The 21,394-nt window shown below is 37.2% G+C and overlaps 1 protein-coding gene across 8 annotated transcripts in view; it reads left to right on the top strand.

Annotated features, from left to right (window-relative positions):
* SCMH1 (Scm polycomb group protein homolog 1) overlaps positions 1–21,394 on the top strand; it is a 166,787-nt gene that overhangs the window by 82,591 nt on the left and 62,802 nt on the right. For 7 of the 8 annotated variants that reach the window (XM_066376007.1, XM_066376009.1, XM_066376004.1 and 4 more), the window contains one exon: positions 827–1,061. In XM_066376007.1, the coding sequence (XP_066232104.1) occupies positions 827–1,061 (235 nt within the window). Of the gene's footprint in view, positions 1–826; positions 1,062–18,612; positions 18,659–21,394 lie in introns of those variants that run through there. The other variant, XM_066376012.1, reaches the window with a different exon arrangement.

The following is a 21,394-nucleotide window of genomic DNA, read 5'->3' as shown; positions in this document are numbered from 1 at the left end:
TGTCTTTGAAGATATAAATTGATTTATAAGTTAATGTCAAAATAAGAGAAAAACTGACCCCCAATAGTCTGTGTGTTGGATGTAGAAAGCAATATACTGAAACGCCTTATGAAGAGACACTTAGCATTTGATAGGTATATAAGATGATTTCTAAGAAGAAAACATTTTGAATACCTAGAGCAGGGGTCCCCAAACTACGGCCCGCGGGCCGCATGCGGCCCCCTGAGGCCATTTATCTGGCCCCCACTGCACTTCCAGAAGGGGCACCTCTTTCATTGGTGGTCAGTGAGAGGAGTATAGTTCCCATTGAAATACTGGTCAGTTTGTTGATTTAAATTTACTCGTTCTTTATTTTAAATATTGTATTTGTTCCCGTTTTGTTTTTTTACTTTAAAATAAGATATGTGCAATGTGCACAGGGATTTGTTCATATTTTTTTTATAGTCTGGCCCTCCAATGGTCTGAGGGACAGTGAACTGGCCCCCTGTGTAAAAAGTTTGGGGACCCCTGACCTAGAGGCTTAGGGAGTTGGAGAAGAAAGGATGAGAAAGCATTTAAGTAAGGACCATATGAGGCACTCTTATCCTCTTACTGGTGTGAATCAATATTTGATGCTCCAGTGGAAAGTAATTTTTTCCCCTTCAATCTACCTGCCAGTGCTTCTTCTGCATGTTACTTTTCCTACATATTAGGGAATGATTCACGGTGGTTTGTCTCTGGTCCAGGTGTAACCACTGCATAAATTTTCAGGTTCCATCTCTTAATATTCTTACTGAAAATGCTACTTACCTTAGACTGCCTAATCCCCATGGCTTGTTCTCCTCAGTCCTACACACCTCCAAGCAACGAATTCAAGATCAGCATGAAATTGGAGGCACAGGACCCCAGGAACACCACATCCACCTGTATCGCCACAGTAGTTGGACTGACAGGTGCTCGCCTCCGCCTTCGCCTTGATGGCAGCGACAATAAGAATGACTTCTGGCGGCTGGTTGACTCAGCTGAAATCCAGCCTATTGGGAACTGTGAGAAGAATGGGGGTATGCTGCAGCCCCCTCTGGGTGAGTAACTAGATCCAAGGCCTCCTTAACCAATTACCTCCCCAAAATTGTACATCCCATTATAGGAAAGCCTAGGGCCCCCTACCTATATCTTCTTTTCATATGGTCCAAAAGAAAAGCCCCCCCCCCCCAATAAAATAAGCTGTAAAATCTGGACATCTCCATTTCTACATGAACTTACGATAGCCAAGCATCTCTCAAAACACTCCTTTTTCTAACAAACAAAAACACACCCTTCATCTATCTTTGTCGGTTCATTTACCCTGATAGACAAAATAGAAGGTGGTCTTGTCATTTAATATGCCTCAAAAAACCATATAGCTTTTAAGAAATCCTACAATAATAACAAGCGGTGAGGGGAAAATCACCTACTAGAAAAGATGATTGTTATGATGGTCCCTTATCTCCTTTGCCCCTAAATTCTCACTTGATCATGGGAATTTTCTCACTTTGAATTAATTATTCAGTAAAATGCATTATTTTATTTAAATTTAATAACCCCATTAGCTATTTATCCTCAAGATTGGGTTCACCATTATTTTTCCTTTTGCCTTTATATACCTGAGAGATTTAACCCATCTCTTCAGTTGCTATAAATCATTATTGCAGTTAGTCTCAGTGAAGGATACAGAGGTAGGTTGTGGGCTATGGGCTATGTTCCCATCAGGAGTCTGTGCTAGATTAACTGAGCATTAGAGAACGTATTGTTTGAAAGCATTCCCCAGGTGGTTATTTAGCATTTTCCCCTACTAAAAAAAATTACTTGTAATGTAAAATTTCAAACATTACAAAGGTAGAAAGAATAGCACTGTGAATGTCTATGTATCCTTTATCCTTGATAGTTAAAACAGTCAATCTTGTTTTATCTATATCTTTACACACTCCCTGCCCGCTTTTGCCCAATCACCCAAACATGGTATCATTTTGTCATTAAATATTTAGTATATATCTCTCATAGACAATAATTTTAAGCACGATTAAAACATCACATGTAAATAAACTAACAATTTTTATTTATTTATTTATTTATTTATTTGTATTTTTCTGAAGCTGGAAACGGGGAGAGACAGTCAGACAGACTCCCGCATGCGCCCAACCGGGATCCACCCGGCATGCCCACCAGGGGCGATGCTCTGCTTATCTGGGGCGTTGCTCTGCCCATCCGAGGCGACGCTCTGTTGCGACCAGAGCCACTCTAGCGCCTGGGGCAGAGGCCATGGAGCCATCCCCAGTGCCCGGACCATCTTTTGCTCCAATGGAGCCTCGGCTGCAGGAGGGGAAGAGACAGACAGAGAGAAAGGAGAGGGGGAGGGGTGGAGAAGCAGATGGGCACCACTCCTGTGTGCCCTGGCCGGGAATCGAACCCGGGACTTCCGCACACCAGGCCGACGCTCTACCACTGAGCCAACCGGCCAGGGTCTAAACTAACAATTTTTAATATCAACACATTTTTACTCTGTTTAAATTTTTCTTTCTCTCTCTCTCTCTCTCTCTCTCGCAATTTTTTGAATCAGGATCCAAATAAGATCCACATATTGCAGCTGGTTGATATGTCCTTTACATCTCTTTTAATCTCTGAGTTCTTCTTCTTTCTTAATTACTTTCTTGCAATTTATTTGTTGAAAGACCTAAGTCATTTGTCTTCAAAATTTCCCATAATTAGATTTTGCTGATTGTTTCTCTATGATATCACTTAACATGTTTCTCTATCCTCTCTTCTAGAAATTGGTAGCTAGATCTACAGGCTTGAACGTGTTAAGATTCACTTTTTTTTCTAAAAATATTTCATAGATGGTGGTGTTTACTTGTATTAGGAAGCATATATGGTCGGATTATCTCTCATTTTTATAATGTAGCAGTCATTACTGCTCGTGGTCTAGATCAGGACTTGACAGATTTTCTTAATGGGTCAGGTAGTAATATTACAAGCTCTGTTGCAGCTACTCAGCTTTATCTTTGTGATGCTAGAGCAGCCACAGACAGTACATAAACAGGCAAACCTGTGTTCCAGTAATACTTTACTTACAAAACAGGTGGTGTGGCTAACCTGCCGGCTCTAGTTTACTGACCACTGATTTAGATTCATCAATTTATTGTTTACAAAATGGGGAATTTTATTCTTACAATTCCATCCACTTAAGTTAAGTGGAATACACCTATTAAAATAAATTTTCATCAACTACTTGGTTGGTTATCCTGAGACATAATTCATATAAGATAGTTTAAATGCTGATTTTTTTCTTTATTTACCAATTTTCAAAATAATGAATTCCTTTACTAACATTCTCCAAAATATATTTATGGAGGATTTTGTTGTGGTTTAGTATCATAAACTCAAGGATTCATACATATTTGATGTGCTTCACTTCATTATGCTAATTGTTTTTATTTTTTATTTATTTATTTATTTTTTTAAATAAATTTTTATTAATGGTAATGGGATGACATTAATAAATCAGGGTACATATATTCAAAGAAAACATGTCTAGGTTACCTTGTCATTAAATTCTGTTGCATACCCCTCGCCCAAAGTCAGATTGTCCTTCGCCACCCTCTATCTAGTTCTCTGTGCCCCTCCCCCTCCCCCTAACTCTCCCCCTGTCCTCCCTCCCCCCACCCCTGGTAACCACCACACACTTGTCCATGTCTCTTAGTCTCATTTTTATGTTCCACCAATGTATGGAATCATGTAGTTCTTGTTTTTTTCTGATTTACTTATTTCACTCCTTATAATGTTATCAAGATCCCACCATTTTGCTGTAAATGATCTGATGTCATCATTTCTTATGGCTGAGTAGTATTCCATAGTGTATATGTGCCACATCTTCTTTATCCAGTCTTCTATTGAAGGGCTTTTTGGTTGTTTCCATGTCTTGGCCACTGTGAACAGTGCTGCAATGAACATGGGGCTACATGTGTCTTCACGTATCAATGTTTCTGAGGTTTTGGGGTATATACCCAGTAGAGGGATTGCTGGGTCATAAGGTAGTTCTATTTGCAGTTTTTTGAGGAACCACCATATTTTCCTCCATAATGGTTGTACTACTTTACAGTCCCACCAACAGTGAATGAGGGTTCCTTTTTCTCCACAGCCTCTCCAACATTTGCTATTACCCGTCTTGTTGATAATAGCTAATCTAACAGGGGTGAGGTGGTATCTCATTGTAGTTTTGATTTGCATTTCCCTAATAACTAATGAAGCTGAGCATCTTTTCATATATCTGTTGGCCATTTGTATCTCTTCCTGGGAGAAGTGTCTATTCATGTCTTCTTCCCATTTTTTTATTGGATTGTTTGTTGTTGAGTTTTATGAGTTCTTTGTAAATTTTGGAAATTAGGCCCTTATCTGAGCTGTTGTTTGAAAATATCATTTCCCATTTAGTTGGCTGTCTGTTTATTTTTATATCAGTTTCTCTTGCTGAGCAAAAACTTTTTATTCTGATGTAGTCCCATTCATTTATCTTTGCCTTCACTTCTCTTGCCATTGGAGTCAAGTTCATAAAATGTTCTTTAAAACCCAGGTCCATGAGTTTAGTACCTATGTCTTCTTCTATGTACTTTATTGTTTCAGGTCTTATATTTAGGTCTTTGATCCATTTTGAATTAATTTTAGTACACGGGGACAGGCTGTAGTCGAGTTTCATTCTTTTGCATGTGGCTTTCCAGTTTTCCCAACACCATTTGTTGAAGAGGCTTTCTTTTCTCCATTGTGTGTTGGCCCCTTTATCAAAGATTGTTTGACCATATATATGTGGTTTTATTTCTGGGCTTTCTATTCTGTTCCATTGGTCTGAGTGTCTATTTTTCTGCCAATACCATGCTGTTTTAAGACTATACTTTCAGGGATCATTTCTATAGTTTGTTAATTGTTTTTATTGATTCTTGAATTGTTCCATCTTTGGCATCATAGGAACCTCATCAAGTTGTCTCCTGACTCTTTATTATTTGATAAGTCTCTTGGATTTGTGAAATTTCAAAATATTCCTTGCCTATTTTGTACATTTCTTGGCCCAAATACATAATCAGCTATTTCTTTTAGGTGCCTGGCCTCCTTTTAATGGGAGATGGTATTTAGAGACCATGATCTCAGCACTAGAGTGCTCAGTGCTACTGAATTGGTCATTCTTTCTAGGTCTTTTTCGTATAGAAAGGTAGGAGTATCCTTTTTTATTAAGATTTAGAAAATCATTATATTGATACTTTCTACTAAAATTCAGTACAATGATGTTTTTACTAATTTTTTTTTTTTTTTTTAGAGAGAGAGAAAGAGACAGACAGGAAGGGAGAGAAATGAGAAGTATCAACTCATAGTTGTGGCACTTTAGTTGTTCATTGATTGCTTTCTCATATGTGCCTTGAACAGGGGGCTTCAGCTGAGCCAGTGACCCCTTGCTCAAGCCAGCAACCTTGGGCTCAAGGCATTGACCATGGGGTCATGTCTATGATCCCATGCTTAAGCCGGCAACTCTGTTCTCAAGCTGGTGAGTCCATGCTCAAGCCAGATGAGCCTGTACTCAAGCCAGCAATCTCAGGGTTTTGAACCAGGGTCCTCAACATTTCAGGTTAATTCTGTATCCTCTGCGCCACCACCTGGTCAGGCTGTTTTTACTGATTTCATCTTTAGTCTCTTATATCTGTTTCTCCTTTGTACCACAAAAAATTTCTAGTTTTCCATGTCCCAAGAAAGAACTCATTTGCTTTATCCAGCAATACACACACAATAGTCCCAAGATAACAATACTAACACTACCTCCTTTATGAGAGCTAATCAGTGTTTAGTTACTTACAGCTTTATTTTTCTTACCCTCACAGGAAGTCTAATAATGTTATAAGGTCATTTTTCTGTGGGTGGCAGTGCTACCAACTTGATATAAACTTAGGTTTACTTGTTTCATTTTATTTCTGATTTTTAAAGATTGCTTTTTTAAATTTTTGCTTTATAAATAATAAATGATATGCATTGTTGTTAAAGTCAAATCTATCAAACAAAGTATATTCAGAGAAATCCCCATTATCCTATTCCTTTCCTCTGCTATAGGTAACAACTTTCTTATATTATTAATATTCCATTTTTAAAAATGCAAACAAAAATATTCATGTGCGTATGAGTGTGTACATATATAGATATGTATCCTCCACCTTTAGATAAATGACAGCATACTATATATACTTTTCTCAACTCTGCTTTTTTCACTTAATGTTATGTCCTAAAATGACTTCTAAGTAGTATGAAGATATTCCTCAATCCTTTTTATAGCTACATAGTACTGGATTATTCTTAACCTATTTTATGAATGACTGTTTAGAAATCTCTGGAGAGACTATTGAAAATATAAGGTCCCAGGAATAATGGTGACCATCTAAATCAAAGTCCATAAATTTTCCAGAAATGTACAGAGAAAAAAGGAGAGTAAATCAAATAACCCATAATTCATGTCTAAATATAACTAGGAATCAAGAATATCACAAATTTCAATTACTTGTTGATCTACATATTCAGATATAAAAATCCGAAACAAAATCTGAAACCAGTACAGCCAATAACCAATCCATACCAGAATGAAGAGTTTTATGTAGGGGGAAAGTATATAAAAAAGAGAGAGGACAGTGAGGTTAAGCATAGCCAAAATCACCATTAAGAAAAGATGGTCCCATTCAGAGTGGGAAATACTGAGAGCAGAGCTAAGACATGTTGGATTAGAGCTAGGCAGTCAGAAGGAAGAGAGTCAGTTGAAATTGTGAGGGACTAGAGATAGCAGCCTTGGGAAGATAACTACCTTTGGGGAAAAGGGACACATAATCCTGAGGGAAAAGAAGGAAGCAAGGGGTGATAATTTATACAGGAACAAAGGAGAATCATAAAAAGCAAAAGACATACCAATCTTCCCATCCCATCGTAAAAGGTTCATCTACTAAAGAAACTACATTTCACTATGCCAACAGAAATACTCATGACTCAAGATCCTTGCCAGAATAGAAACTCTTGATTTTGTTGGTTCAGAAAAATATGACATTTCAAATGATTATTAAACAGAAGTCAACATCTATAAAAAGTTTCTATATGATAAAAAAGATGATGAAGTTAAAACTATTTTAACTACTGAAAATCTTACTGCTAAAATCAATGATTAACTAGAGGAAAAGTATTATACAACAACCCAAATTGAATTAAACAAGTATTGACAGCTATGAAAAAAATACCCTGAGTCACAGATTTTAAAAGTCAAACTAGGAATGCATGATAGACAGGAAGATGTGAAAATAGAATTGTCCAAAAATCGAAGAAAGACAAAATAATCTCAGTTGAATACTCAATTCCAGGGTGCCCAATGGGACTATAGAGTCAACTGAAAATAAAATAAGGGACATTGAGAAGAGAAATAAAAATTGCCAAGAGAATAAAAATAAATATTAGAAAATTCAAAAAAGTATTGAAAGGAACTGATAGATATAGAACCTAGACAGCAAAGATCCAGTATGTGTATGTATTTGTTTAACTGGAGTCTCTGGAGAAGATAAACAAGATAGTGGGATAAATTAATACTTAAAATTGTAAAACAATAATATTTTCCAAAAATTAAAGACCTGAACTTACATATTGAAAGAGCCTACCTTATTTCTGGGAAAATTGATTCAGATTGGTCAGGTCTAAGGCATATTCTAATTAAACAATTCAAAATAAAGAAAAATTTTCTCTAAACCTCCAGCAAAAAGGCCAAATTACAGTGTGTCCGTAAAGTCATGGTGCACTTTTGACCGGTCACAGGAAAGCAACAAAAGACGATAGAAATGTGAAATCTGCACCAAATAAAAGGAAAACCCTCCCAGTTTCTGTAGGATGACGTGGTAGCATGTGCGCACGTGCAGATGATGACATAACACCATGTATACAGCGGAGCAGCCCACAGCCATGCCAATCGAGATGTGGATGGTACAGAGGAAAGTTCAGTGTGTTCTGTGGCTCGCTAAATTCGAATCCATGACCAAAGTGCACCATGAATATCGGTGTGTTTATAACGAAGCGCTACCACATAGGAATAACATTACTCGGTGGGATAAGCAGTTGAAGGAAACCGGCAGTTTGATGGAGAAACCCCGTTCTGGTAGGCCATCAGTCAGTGACAAGTCTGTAGAGGCTATACGGGATAGCTACCTAAGGAGCCCTAAAAAATCTGTGCGTGAGCCCACATGGAACTGCACTGAATAGGTATGAAACTAGGAGAGTTTTCCTTTTATTTGGTGCAGATTTCACATTTCTATCATCTTTTGTTGCTTTCCTGTGACTGGTCAAAAGTGCACCATGACTTTACGGACACAGTGTATTTACTAGTGAAAGAAAATCGGGTTTGCATCATACTTCTCAACAGCTAAGTACAAAGCAAGTTGAAGTAAAGCAATGTTTTCAAGAAATTCAAGGGAAAAAAGTGAGATTTTGTATCAAGACAATGCTTTTTCAAATACTGAGATTATTACTGAAACCATTTACAGCATGCAAGAATTTAGGAAATCCTATTTCCCCAAGCCCTTCCTGAGGAGGTAATTACAGAAAGAGCTTTATGAAAAAAGAGATTATTAATGAAAGACAAAAACAGAGATAGAAACAATAAAAGAATAGTATGTGTATCAGTCTAGGTTCAGTGAAGAGAGAGAACCCACATAGTAATTCATACACAGAAAGTTTAATATAATTAACTACAACAGAGAATTGGAGTAATGAGGGATTATCTAGTCAAAAGGAAGGAGAACCCTAAAGAATAGAAGAATAGCAGATACAAGGAGAGGCCACTTACTATATTTTGGCTTAGAGGACCCAAAGAAGGGTATACCTTTCCCCACCCTCAAAGGCTGAGATCCAGATCTTGTTGAAGGGGCACAGCTATAGTTCACTGGACAAGAGAAACCACTGGTGCCACAGCAGTGGAACTTGCTGGAAATTTGCCCTCTAGGGCTCCAGGAAAGCTGTTATAGAGAGGCGTCTCTGGAGAAACTCTGCTACAATACCACTTAAGATGAGGGAGAATGATGCTACTGTCACTGGCCACTGGTTACTACTTGCTCCATACACTACACTACAGGAAGTGACAACAGAGAAGATGGGAGTACAGGAGCCTGCCAAGTGAAAACACTGAAACTGAAAAGCAAACCTCTTTCCTACTGTGATATCTTTAGATAAGATAAAAGGATATCACTTAAAACTGATAAACCAAATAGTAGAAGCCTTCATGAGGAAAAAGAGAATTTAGAATATCATAAAATGTTAGTGTAAAAGTAATCACTAAAACAAAATTCTAAAATTTCCTAAATATCAAAGGAACAAAAAGATCAAGAAACAGACCACACAGAGAGATAAACTAATTATGGAAAGTACAAGAAATAAAACAGAGTTGAAACCAAATGCATAATTTATATTAATAAATGTAAATACTTTTCACTCAACTCTTAAAAGAAAAAATTTTTGAAATTAATACTCAAAGTCAACCCCAAATTTATGCTGTGTATAGGAGACATACCTAAACTAAAATGAATCAGAAAAGCTAAAACTAAAAGGATGATCAAAGGTGTACCAAGGAAATTCAAATGAGGAGATTCTGATATTAGACAAGGTAGAATTCACACCAAGATGTATTAAAACAGAGAAGCCACTATATAATGCTTAAAGGTTCCACAATTCACAATGCAAATGTAATAGTTAAAAATATTTTGTTCCAAATTACAAATCATCTATCTTCACAAAATAAAAATTATGGCAGATGCACAGAGATATATACAAACACACTAATAGGAGATTGAACACATCTCTTAAGGTAAAACAAGTTAAGAGGACAAAAAGTAAAGGTATTAAAGACTTTAATGAATAAGGTAGATTTGTGTGTGTGTGTGTGTGTGTGTGTGTGTGTGTGTGTGTGTGTGTGTGAGTGTAGGTAAGTAGGTAAATAGATATTCAGATACAGATATCAGATTTTATACCCTGGCAAATGCTCTTCCATTTTGAAATTTAGAGTTCTCTAAACAACTCTTGCTTGAAAGAGGTAAATACACACCAAAATTATAAAATTCCTGAAACATAATGATAATAAAAATTGTATATCTGAATTTTGAGATACAAAGCAATGATTGGAATAAAATTTATAGTCTTAAATATTTGACATCAATAAAAGTGAAAGGATAAAAATTAAAGATTTAAATTCGCAACTCAAAAAGCTAGAAAAAGAGTCACAATACAAAGAAAATACAAAAAGAGAAGAAAAAATAAAGATAAAAAATTAATGAGGTAGAAAATAGAAAAGTAATAAATCAAAATACTAGTCCTGAGGGACATATATATGGTGATAGAAAATGATTTGACTGTAGGTGATAGACACACAACACAATTAACAGTTCAAATGCTATAGAGATGTTTACCTGAAACCTATGTACCCTTATTGATCAATGTCACCCCATTATATTTAATTTCTAAATTTAAAAAATGCTGGTCCTGCCTGACCTGTGGTGGCACAGTGGATAAAGTGTCGACCTGGAAACATTGAGGTCGCCGGTTCAAAACCCTGGGCTTGCCTGGTCAAGGCACATATGGGAGTTGATGCTTCCAGCTCCCCCCCCCCCATGTCTCTCTCCTCTCTCCCTCTCCTCTCTAAAAATGAATAAATAAAAATTAAAAAAAAAATGCTGGTCCTTTGGGAGGAAAAATCAACAAAATACACAAAGCTGTAGTTAGCCTAATAAAGAAAAAAAGGAATAAACAGACACACAAAAGTAGAAATGACAAAGAGGAAATAGCTCTAAATAAATTTGAAAAGCTAGGTGAAATGGGAAAATATTGTTTGTCAAAACTGACCCTAGTAGCAGTACAATGTTTCAACAAATATATAGAAAACATGCCCTGGCTGGTTGGCTCAGTAGTAGAGTGTCAGCCCAGCATATAGATGTCCCAGGGTCAATTTCCAGTCAGGGCACACAGGAGAAGCAACCATCTGCTTCTCTGCCCCTTCTTCTCCCCCTCTTCTCCTCCCACAGCCATGGCTCGTTTGGTTCAAGTACACCAGCCCAGGCACTGAGACTAGCTCTGTAGAGCCACTGCCTGAGGTGCTAAAAATAGCTCAGTTGCGAGCATGGCCCCAAATGGGCAGAGCATCAGCCCCAGACAGTTGCCAGGTGGATCCTGGTCAGGACACATGTGGGAGTCTGTCTCTCTATCCTCCGCCTCTCACTTGGAAAAGAAGAAAGAAAAAAAACAAGTTTTCAAAGAACTGCTCCTACAAAGCACCATGTGCAGATTGTTTTACAAGGAAATCCTACAGAAACTTAAAGATCAGATAATTTCAGTGCCACTTAAGTTGATGTAGGTCAATGATACCAACAGAATTTTCTGTGATGATGGCAATGTTTTGTATCTGTGCTGTCCGGTATGGACACCAGCCACATGTGGCTGTTTAGCATTTGCCACTCTGTTAAATTTAATTTTTAAAAATCAATTGACAGTGATATAAAAAAAAGAAATGTGGCTACTGCAACTATGGAGCTGAATTTTTACTTTTATTTAATTGTAATGTAAAGCTTAAAAGCCTATATGGCTGGTGGCTACTGTACTAGATGGTGCTGTTCTAGAGCATAAAAAAAGTAGGAAAACATCTAAATACTTCTTCTGAGGCAGATAGAACTTTGATATCTAAATTTGATTTAAACGTGTGTGTGTGCACGCAAACACACACAGAGTCATGTATGAATGTTATAAAAATCTTAAATAAAATGTTAGGAACTAGAATTCTACATACAAAGTAATTAATTCATCATGGCAAAGTAAAGTGTTTATTTTTTCTGGTATTGAAAAGAAGTCTAGAAAAGTCATTAAGATAAAGAAGAAAGTCATATGAACTTTCTTCAAAATTTCAACAAAATTCACACTACTAAGGACTCACATTTCCCAGTTGCAAAATTTTTACTGCAAAGCCATAGTACTTAGGACATTGTGAAACTGACATAAAGATAGACATAGAGATCAGTGGATTAGATTTGAGAGTTCAGAAATAAACCCATGAATTTATGCTCAATTGATTTTTGACAAAAGTACCAAAACAAATAAGTGGGGTTTTCAGTAACTGATGGAGAGAAAACTAGATCCACAAGCATAGAATTGAAGTTGGGTCCTATATTCACACTGTATATAAAAATTAACTTCAACTAGACGATAGACAAAAATGTAAGAGTTAAAATTATAAAACTCTTAGAAGAAAACATAGGAGTAAATCTAGGATTAGGCAGTAATTTCTTAGATATGGCACCAAAAGCACAAAGAACAGAAGAATAACTAAGTAGACTAGACCTCATCAAAATTAAAAGCTTTTGTGGTTTTAAATACACTAGCAGGAAAGTGAAAAGTCATACAACACAATGGGAGAAAATAGGCAAATTCATAACGGCAGAAAGTGAATGAGTGATTTCCAGGCACTGGGATGAAGGAAGAAATGGAGTGGCTGCTAATAGGTATGTGGTTTCTTTTTGGAGGTGAGATGAAATATTCTAAAATGAGATAGAATGACCTTTGTACAACTCTAAAAATATCACTGGATCATATACTTAAAAGGATAAATTTTATGGGATGTGAGTTATATCAATAAAGCTATTTTTTAAAATCACATATCTGACTCAACAAACAGTGTTGGGAAAACTAGTTATCCCCATGCAAAAAATGAAGTTGGACCTTTACCCTGCACTATATATAATTATTAACTCAAAAATGGGTCAAAGGCAAAAGTGTTGGCCCTAAAACTTAGAAAACTCTTAGAAGAGAACATAGGGGAAAATCTTTATGACCTTAGATTTGGCACTGATTTCATTCATGAGAATGACAACGAAAGCACAGGCAACAACAATAAAAACAATAGTTAAATCAGACTGCATCAAAATTAAACACTTTTCTTCATCAAAAGACAGTATCAACAAAGTTAAAAGGGAACTCACACAATGGGAGAAAATATTTGCAAATTATATATCTGTAAGGGGTTAATGTCCAAAATATATATACTTTTAAAAACTCTTTCAACACAAAACAAAAACAATACTGATATAAAAATAGGCAAAGAGCCTGACCAGGTGGTGGCGCAGTGGATAGAGCGTCGGACTGGGATGTGGAAGGACCCAGGTTCGAGACCCCGAGGTCGCCGGCTTGAGCGCAGGCTCATCTGGCTTGAGCAAAGAGCTCACCAGCTTAGACCCAAGGTCACTGGCTCCAGCAGGGGGTTGCTCGGTCTGCTGAAGGCCCGTGGTCAGGGCACATGTGAGAAAGCAATCTATGAACAACTAAGAAGTCGCAACGCGCAACGAGAAACTGATGATTGATGCTTCTCATCTCTCTCCATTCCTGTCTGTCTGTCCCTGTCTATCTCTGCCTCTGTAAAAAAAAAAAAAAAAAAAAAAGCAAAGAACTTGAGTAGATATATCTCTAAAGAAAATATACATCTAAAGAAGGTATATATCTGATAAGGGGTTAATATCCAAAATTTATAAAGAACTTACACAACACCAAAAAAATAACCAAATAAAAAACAATGCAATTTAAAAATGGAAAAGGACCGCCTGGCCTGTGGTGGCGCAGTGGATAGAGCGTCGACCTGGAAATGCTGAGGTCGCCGGTTCGAAACCCTGGGCTTGCCTGGTCAAGGCACATATGGGAGTTGATGCTTCCAGCTCCTCCCCCCTGTCTCTCTCTCTCCTCTCTCTCTCTCTCTCCTCTCTAAAATGAATAAATAAAATAAAAATTAAAAAAAAAATTTGTTAAAAAAAAAAAAAAGGAAAAGGACCTGAATAGGCACTTCTCCAAAGAGGATATACAGGTGGCCAGTAGACATATGAAAAGATGCTCAATGTCACTAATCATCAGAGAAATGCAAATTAAAACTACAGTGAGATATCACTTCACACCTGTCAGAATGACTATCCTCAGTAAATCAATAAACAACAAGTATTGGTGAGGATGTGAAGAAGAGGGAACTGCTGTGCACTGATGGTGGGAGTGCAGAATGGTACATCTACTCTGGAAAGCAGTGTGGAGTTTCCTCAAAAAAATTAAAAATGTAACTGCCTTATGACCCATGATTCCACTTCTGGGAACATATCCAAAGAAACCTGAAACACTAATTCCAAATAATATATGCACCCTTATGTTCATTGCAGTGTTCTTTATAATAGTCAAGATTTGGAAGCTACCCAAGTGCTCATCAGTAGATGAGTGGGTAAAAAAGCTTTGGCACATTTACACAGTGGAATACTACTCAGCTGCAAAAAAAAAGAAATCTTCCCTTTTGGGACGGCCAGTCAGAGAAAGACAAATACCATATGATTTCATTTAAATGTGGGATGTAATGAACAACAAACAAACAACACAGAAACAGACTCAGAGATACAGAATAACAGCTGTCAAGGGGGGGGGGGTATTGGAGGGCTGGGTGAAAAAGTTGAAGGGATTAAGCAAAAAAAATAAATGTCTTCATAAACACAGGCAATAGTATGGTGATTACAAGAGGAAAAGGGGGCGGAGGGCAGTAGAAGAGGGTAAAGGGAAGAAATAACAACAGAAGAAAACTTGACTTTGGGTAATGAACACACAATACAATATTCAAATGATGGATTATAGAATTGTGCACCTGAAACCTGTATAATTTTATTAACTGATGTCACTCCAGTAAATTTAATAAAAAATTAAAAATAAAGAAAAAATGTAAAATTAGAAAAGGAAAAGATGTTCAACATTGCTAATCATTAGGGTAATACAAATCAAAACTACAATGAAGAAGCACTTCACACCCATTAGGATTGATGGCTGTTATCAAACAAATAGAATAGTGTTGGTGAGGATGTGAAGAAATTGGAACTCTTGTGTATTGCTAAATGGGAATGTAAAATGGTTCAGCCACTATGGAAAACAATATAGCAGTTCCTCAAAAAGTTAAAAGTAGAATTACCGTATGATCCAGAAATTCCACTTTGGTGTATATAGGCAAAAGAATGAAAGCAGGGACTCAAGAAGATATCTGTAAACCTATGTTTAGCTGTATTATGTATGGTGTCCAAAATGTCAAAGCAACCCAAGTATTTGTCATTGGAAGAATGGGCAAACAAAATGTGGTATATGCAAACAATGGAATATTTTTCAGCCTTTAAAAGGAAGGAAGTTCAGAAATATGCCATGTGTGGTTGAAGATATTATGCTAAGTGAAATAAGCCCATGACAAAGGACAAATATATAATTTCACTAATGAGGTGCTTAATATGGAGCAATTCAAAAAGACAGAAAATATCATAGTAGTTGCCAGGAGCTGGGAGGAAAGATGGGAATGGAGGGTTATTGTTTAATAGGTACAGTGTTTCAGCCAGGGAAGATGAAAAAATTCTGGAGATGGATGGTGGGAGGCACAACAGTGTAAATATGTTACTTGCTTCTGAGAAGGCAGAGAAATGTGTGTGTGTTTGTGTGCACACATATATAACATACAGGAAATTATATTTTTATATACTTACAGTTTTATAAAAATATCACAGGGATATTACACCAGAAAATAATGACAAGGTCACCTATTGAGAGTGTCTGAGAATATGGTAGAAATTTCAGGAATAAGAGTAACACTTGGAGAATATCCTTTTGACTTTTGAATTATGTAAATGGTTTACTTAATAAATAAAATTAAACCAAAAAGATGACCAAAGCATGTCCTAAAATTGATTATAAACAGAAAAACTGTATCAGATGGATATGATAACCACATTGAAAAAAGAATTAATTCAAATAACCTGAACACAGAACCTTCACAGTATATACTCTTAAAGGGGCATATTTTAAAGAAAAAGTGGAACTGCAAAGAAATTCTGACCTTTTTTTAATGTTAATGTTTTTGCCATAAACTGAAACTACTTTGTCTGTACAGAAGATAGAGCAGATGGATAAATAAGATACAAACATGGAATGGGAAAGGAAGAAGAACCTTGCAGTATAGGATTTAAATTCGAGTTATCTGTATAAACTCTTTAAAGTTAAGATACCTTCAAATCATTCATATACAGGGATAGGCAAAAGTAGGTTTACTGTGCCATTGTGACATTCTTTTGAGTTAATAAAGGTATTGTAATAATCATAACCTGCATGTCTTTTTTCATATGAACAACTATAAACCTCCTTTTGCCCACTTCTATGTATTTGTGATATATATCATTTTTTTGTTCCAATTTCTATTGAAAAGACCTAGAAGCAATCACACCTCAGAACAATGAGCACACCTTGATTTCAGTTTATAAATTCCATTCTCTACTACAGAATTAAACTCCTTGGAGAAATGGCTGATTCAAGGCTGAGCAGACAGCAAGAGAAACTGATATCAAAATAAACAGACAGCCAACTAAATGGGAACTGATATTTTCAAACAACAGCTCAGATAAGGGCCTAATACCCAAAATTTACAAAGAACTCATAAAACTCAACAACAAACAAACAAACAATCCAATAAAAAAATGGGAAGAGGACATGAACAGACACTTCTCCCAGGAAGAAATACAAATGGCCAACAGATATATGAAAAGATGCTCAGCTTCATTAGTTATTAGAGAAATGCAGATCAAGACTACAATGAGATACCACCTCACCCCTGTTAGATTAGCTATTATCAACAAGACGGGTAATAACAAATGTTGGAGAGGCTGTGGAGAAAAAGGAACCCTCATACACTGTTGGTGGGAATGTAAAGTAGTACAACCATTATGGAGGAAAGTATGGTGGTTCCTCAAAAAACTGCAAATAGAACTACCTTATGACCCAGCAATCCCTCTACTGGGTATATACCCCAAAACCTCAGAATCATTGATACGTAAAGACACATGTAGCCCCATGTTCATAGCAGCACTGTTCACAGTGGCCAAGACATGGAAACAACCAAAAAGCCCTTCAGTAGAAGATTGGATAAAGAAGATGTGGCACATATACACTATGGAATACTACTCAGCCATAAGAAATGATGACATCAGATCATTTATAGCAAAATGGTGGGATCTTGATAGCATTATACGGAGTGAAATAAGTAAATCAGAAAAAAACAAGAACTACATGATTCTATACATTGGTGGAACATAAAAACAAGACTAAGAGACATGGACAAGAGTGTGGTGGTTACCAGGGGTGGGGGGAGGGAGGATGCAGGAGGGAGGGAGGGAGAGGGGAAGGGGGAGGGGGAGGGGCACAGAGAAAACTAGATAGAGGGTGACAGAGGACAATCTGACTCTGGGCGAGGGGTATGCAACATAATTTAATGAGAAGATAACCTAGACATGTTTTCTTTGAATATATGTACCCTGAATTATTAATGTCATCCCATTAACATTAATAAAAATTTATTAAAAAAAAAAAAAAAAAAAAAAGAAAAGGCTGAGCAGAAGAGAAGATACAAGGTCACTGTGGAAAATCTTATGCCAGAAAGCAAAGAAGTCTCAAAGAATGATGAGGATATATCACATGGACACAGGAACCAACCTGAGGGGGTTCTTACTAACCAAACTTGAAGCAATATGAGTATCAAAAAGAATAATAAAAATAAAAGAACAGTGATAATAGCATCCATGGGTGCCTAGTGACACACAAAGAAAAAAATCAAAAGATGCAGGAAAAGGTCTTCTTTACAGAACACCACCTAATAAATATAGATGGAATGGTAGAAAATTACCATTTTAATTAATTCAGGAAAGAAATAATCATTGAATGATGAAAACATAAGGTAAAAAAGCTTATTGGAGAATAGAATATTTACAGTCTCTTAGTTCTTCCCACTGATATGTATTAATTACAAAGGGAAATTTCTGTAAGGAAATTTGTCAGTCACCCCTTAACAAATGATCTAATTTGGTATCATCCATAATTTGACAAATTGACACGATGTGCCTCTTGAAGTAAGGCAGTGAGAAGTACTAAGCATCACTTCTGTAGTATTTATGTCAAAATTATTTAGCATGAATGTAATCATAAGGAAACAATCAGAAAAATTCTAAATTGTGGGACATTCTGTAAAACAGCTAGCCCAGTCTCTTCAAAAATATCAGTTTCATGAAAAACAAACAAAAGGCAACAGGGCTTTTATAGATTAAAGGCATCTAAAGAAACATGACAACCAAATGCAATATGTGATTCTTTATCGGATCCTGTATTTAAAGAATTACACAGCTATAAAGAATATTTTGGGGACAATTGAGAATATTTTTAATAAAAATTTTTGGAGGTGGTTATATTCCAATATTAGAGGAGAAAATGTCCTTGTTTTGAGGGCAAATGTACTGACATTTAGTGAAGTGTCATGATGTCTCCAACTTTCACATAGTTCAGAGAAAAAGATGTGTGTAGATATATGGAAAGAAACAAAATGTCGTGAAATGTTATTATTGAATCTAGGTGAAGGATACATAGTTTGTTCATATACTGTTTTTGATACTTTTCTGTAGGTTTAAAATTTTTCAAAATAAAAAGTTTTAAAATTATGTATATAATTATACATATATATGTGTGTGTGTTCATGTTCCCCAGGCCTCCTCTGGACCTCTCCCCAGAGTTGCTGAATCAGAATCTCTAGGTAATGGGGCTTGGGATTCTGCATGGTAAATGGCTCTCCCGAGACTCTAATGCAATTGGTCTATATGGGAAGCATTGCTCTAGAGGAGCATTCTTCTCCATTAAAATCTGGTATGGTTTGTGTGTGTGTGTGCATGTGTGTGTGTGTGTGTGTTCTGTTCACACAGGAACTTTAATTACTCCTTTGCAGAGTTCACTACTAGGGAATAAAGGCTGAAAGGCAGAATGAGCCACCAGTGAAGTTATCTCAATGCTACCAACCTTTTCCTCATATCCCCTTGCTTTACTGGCCTCTACTACTACTCAAGACTGTGTTTATTTCTTCTAAACAGGGCTGTCTGGATCACTAGTTCTCAAACTTGACTGCCAGTTAGAATCATTTGGGGAACTCTTAAAATTTTTAGTGTGTAGGCCGTAGGTCAGGTAAATCAGGATTTCTGGGGTGCTACTGATGTATTCCCTAATGCTCCCCAAGGGGTTCCAGTGTCCAAGTTTGAGAGTCACTGATCTAGAGCAGAAGTTGGCCTCTGGTGAGGCCACTAGCCAGGTATGTCGGAATCCTAGTATGGACTTCCTGCTCAGCAAACTTGATCACATGCTCTGGTGTATCTGTGGTACATTGACTTGGAAGGAACCCTTTGTATGTTCCTGATATAAAGGAACTGATCAGCCTTCTCATTTGCTAAGTAGCCTCCAGGGCCTGTGGATAAAAAGGGGGATTTTAAAAGGCGCATATCTCATTTTCTGGTTATAGGAATTTGAACTGTTTATAGAAATGTGAGGGGGAAAAAACAAAATTTTAGAGAGAGATAACTTTATAAAGTTAATTTTTATAAAGTTTATTTTATAAAATGAACTTTTTTTCTGCAGCAAGACCCCTGGCATTGGGCAATACCAGAACCATCTGTACCTATGCCTATCTTAAGATTAGTCACAAGCCCAAGTCACCTGAATTAACTTGTGTTTGAGTCTGTACATGAGAGTGTAGCATCAAAGGAGTAATAGAATCAGTGTAGCAGCAAAGGGGTAATAGAATCAGTGTAGCAGCAAAGAGATAATAGAATCTGTCAGAACCTAAAGGAATCCTAACAGTCCTTCCCAAGTACAGTCCCTTCTTCCTCAGGGAAAGCAATTCATTCAATATCTCTCTTCCAGTTCCACTTCTTGTTTCTCTCAGCCTTGGGGTAACATTTAGATAGGCCACCAAAATTCGTTTTGGAAGCACTACTTTAATTCAGTGTCCTCATCTGACAAATACAGAAACAAGGAAAGAGAAATGAGTTGTCTGGGGTTATACAGTGAGGGGCGTATTTCTGTATATATATTTGTATATGTACATGTATTTAAAGCTTCTCTGGGAGGAAGGAATAAATTGGGAGTGACATGGGTTCATCTTGACAGCCGAAAGTCTAAAAACTTCACGATGCTTGGTATTGTTATATGGAACAATGGCAGGGTGGGGAATAGGACACGTGGTTCCTGTTGTGAGTGATGTTCTTTTACCTGCCACCAGAGGGCCTGAACTAGGATTAGATGCTGGACCTGTTGATCTATTGTACATTTAAATCCAGAGTCTCATCAGGTCACTGTTAAGTTTTAACAGGTAGACCCTAACCTATTCAGTTGTCCACCATCTTGGAAGCACCTGGAAGCTCATTTTAACTGGTTCCATATCAATATTTATTTATTATTATTATTTTTTTTTTGTATTTTTCTGAAGCTGGAAACGGGGAGAGACAGTCAGACAGACTCCCGCATGCGCCCGACCACCAGGGGCGAAGCTCTGCCCACCAGGGGGTGATGCTCTGCCCCTCCGGGGGTCGCTCTGCCATGACCAGAGCCACTCTAGCGCCTGGGGCAGAGGCCAAGGAGCCATCCCCAGCACCCGGGCCATCTTTGCTCCAGTGGAGCCTTGGCTGCGGGAGGGGAAGAGAGAGACAGAGAGGAAAGCGCGGCGGAGGGGTGGAGAAGCAAATGGGCACTTCTCCTATGTGCCCTGGCCGGGAATCGAACCCGGGTCCCCCGCATGCCAGGCCGACGCTCTACCGCTGAGCCAACCGGCCAGGGCCCAATATTTATTTTTAAGGTAAGCACAGAACAAATCCAGCATGCCTAGGTTTAGAATTAAAGAGACCTGCCTTTGTAATATTTGCTTAGCCACTCACTAGTTTAGTTGTATGGCCACTGATTAATTGCTTTACTTTGACTTTTAATCTTGAGTTTCAGTTGCGTCACGTGCCAAGTCATGAATAAACTCTGCCGCACATGGTTTTTATGAGAATTAAATGGAGTAACATGATAAAGCATCCATCAATTCCTGGCACCCATTCAATAAGTGGAGATTTTTTTCTTTGTTCAATAAAACTCTGATGGAGCTTATATTCTAGTTGGAAAATACATACACGTTACAAGGAATAAAAGAAAAATTCAGGCAATGATAAAAGCTAAATAGAAGGGTGTGGGATTTAGGAGACTATTTTAGATAGGGTAGTCTAGGAATGCCTCTCTGAGGAGCTGAGATTTCAGCAAAGAACTAATTATTAAATATTTGAGGAAAGGGAAGGGTGTTTACGGCAGAGGGACTCAGCTTGGTGTGTTTGAGGAACACAGAGAGCAGTGCCTGTGGGACAGGTGAGGGATAGGAGATGTTAGGAGAACTAAGTTCCATCTCACATAATTTTAGTTACCATGCATAAAGAGTTTAGATTTATTTTGTGTTATAGGATATGAGTGTAAG

The sequence above is a fragment of the Saccopteryx leptura genome, chromosome 3 (genome assembly GCF_036850995.1).
Source record: "Saccopteryx leptura isolate mSacLep1 chromosome 3, mSacLep1_pri_phased_curated, whole genome shotgun sequence".
NCBI classification, from domain to species: Eukaryota; Metazoa; Chordata; class Mammalia; order Chiroptera; family Emballonuridae; genus Saccopteryx; species Saccopteryx leptura.
Note: the sequence above shows the minus strand (reverse complement) of the source record. Positions and strands in the feature narration are given on the sequence as shown.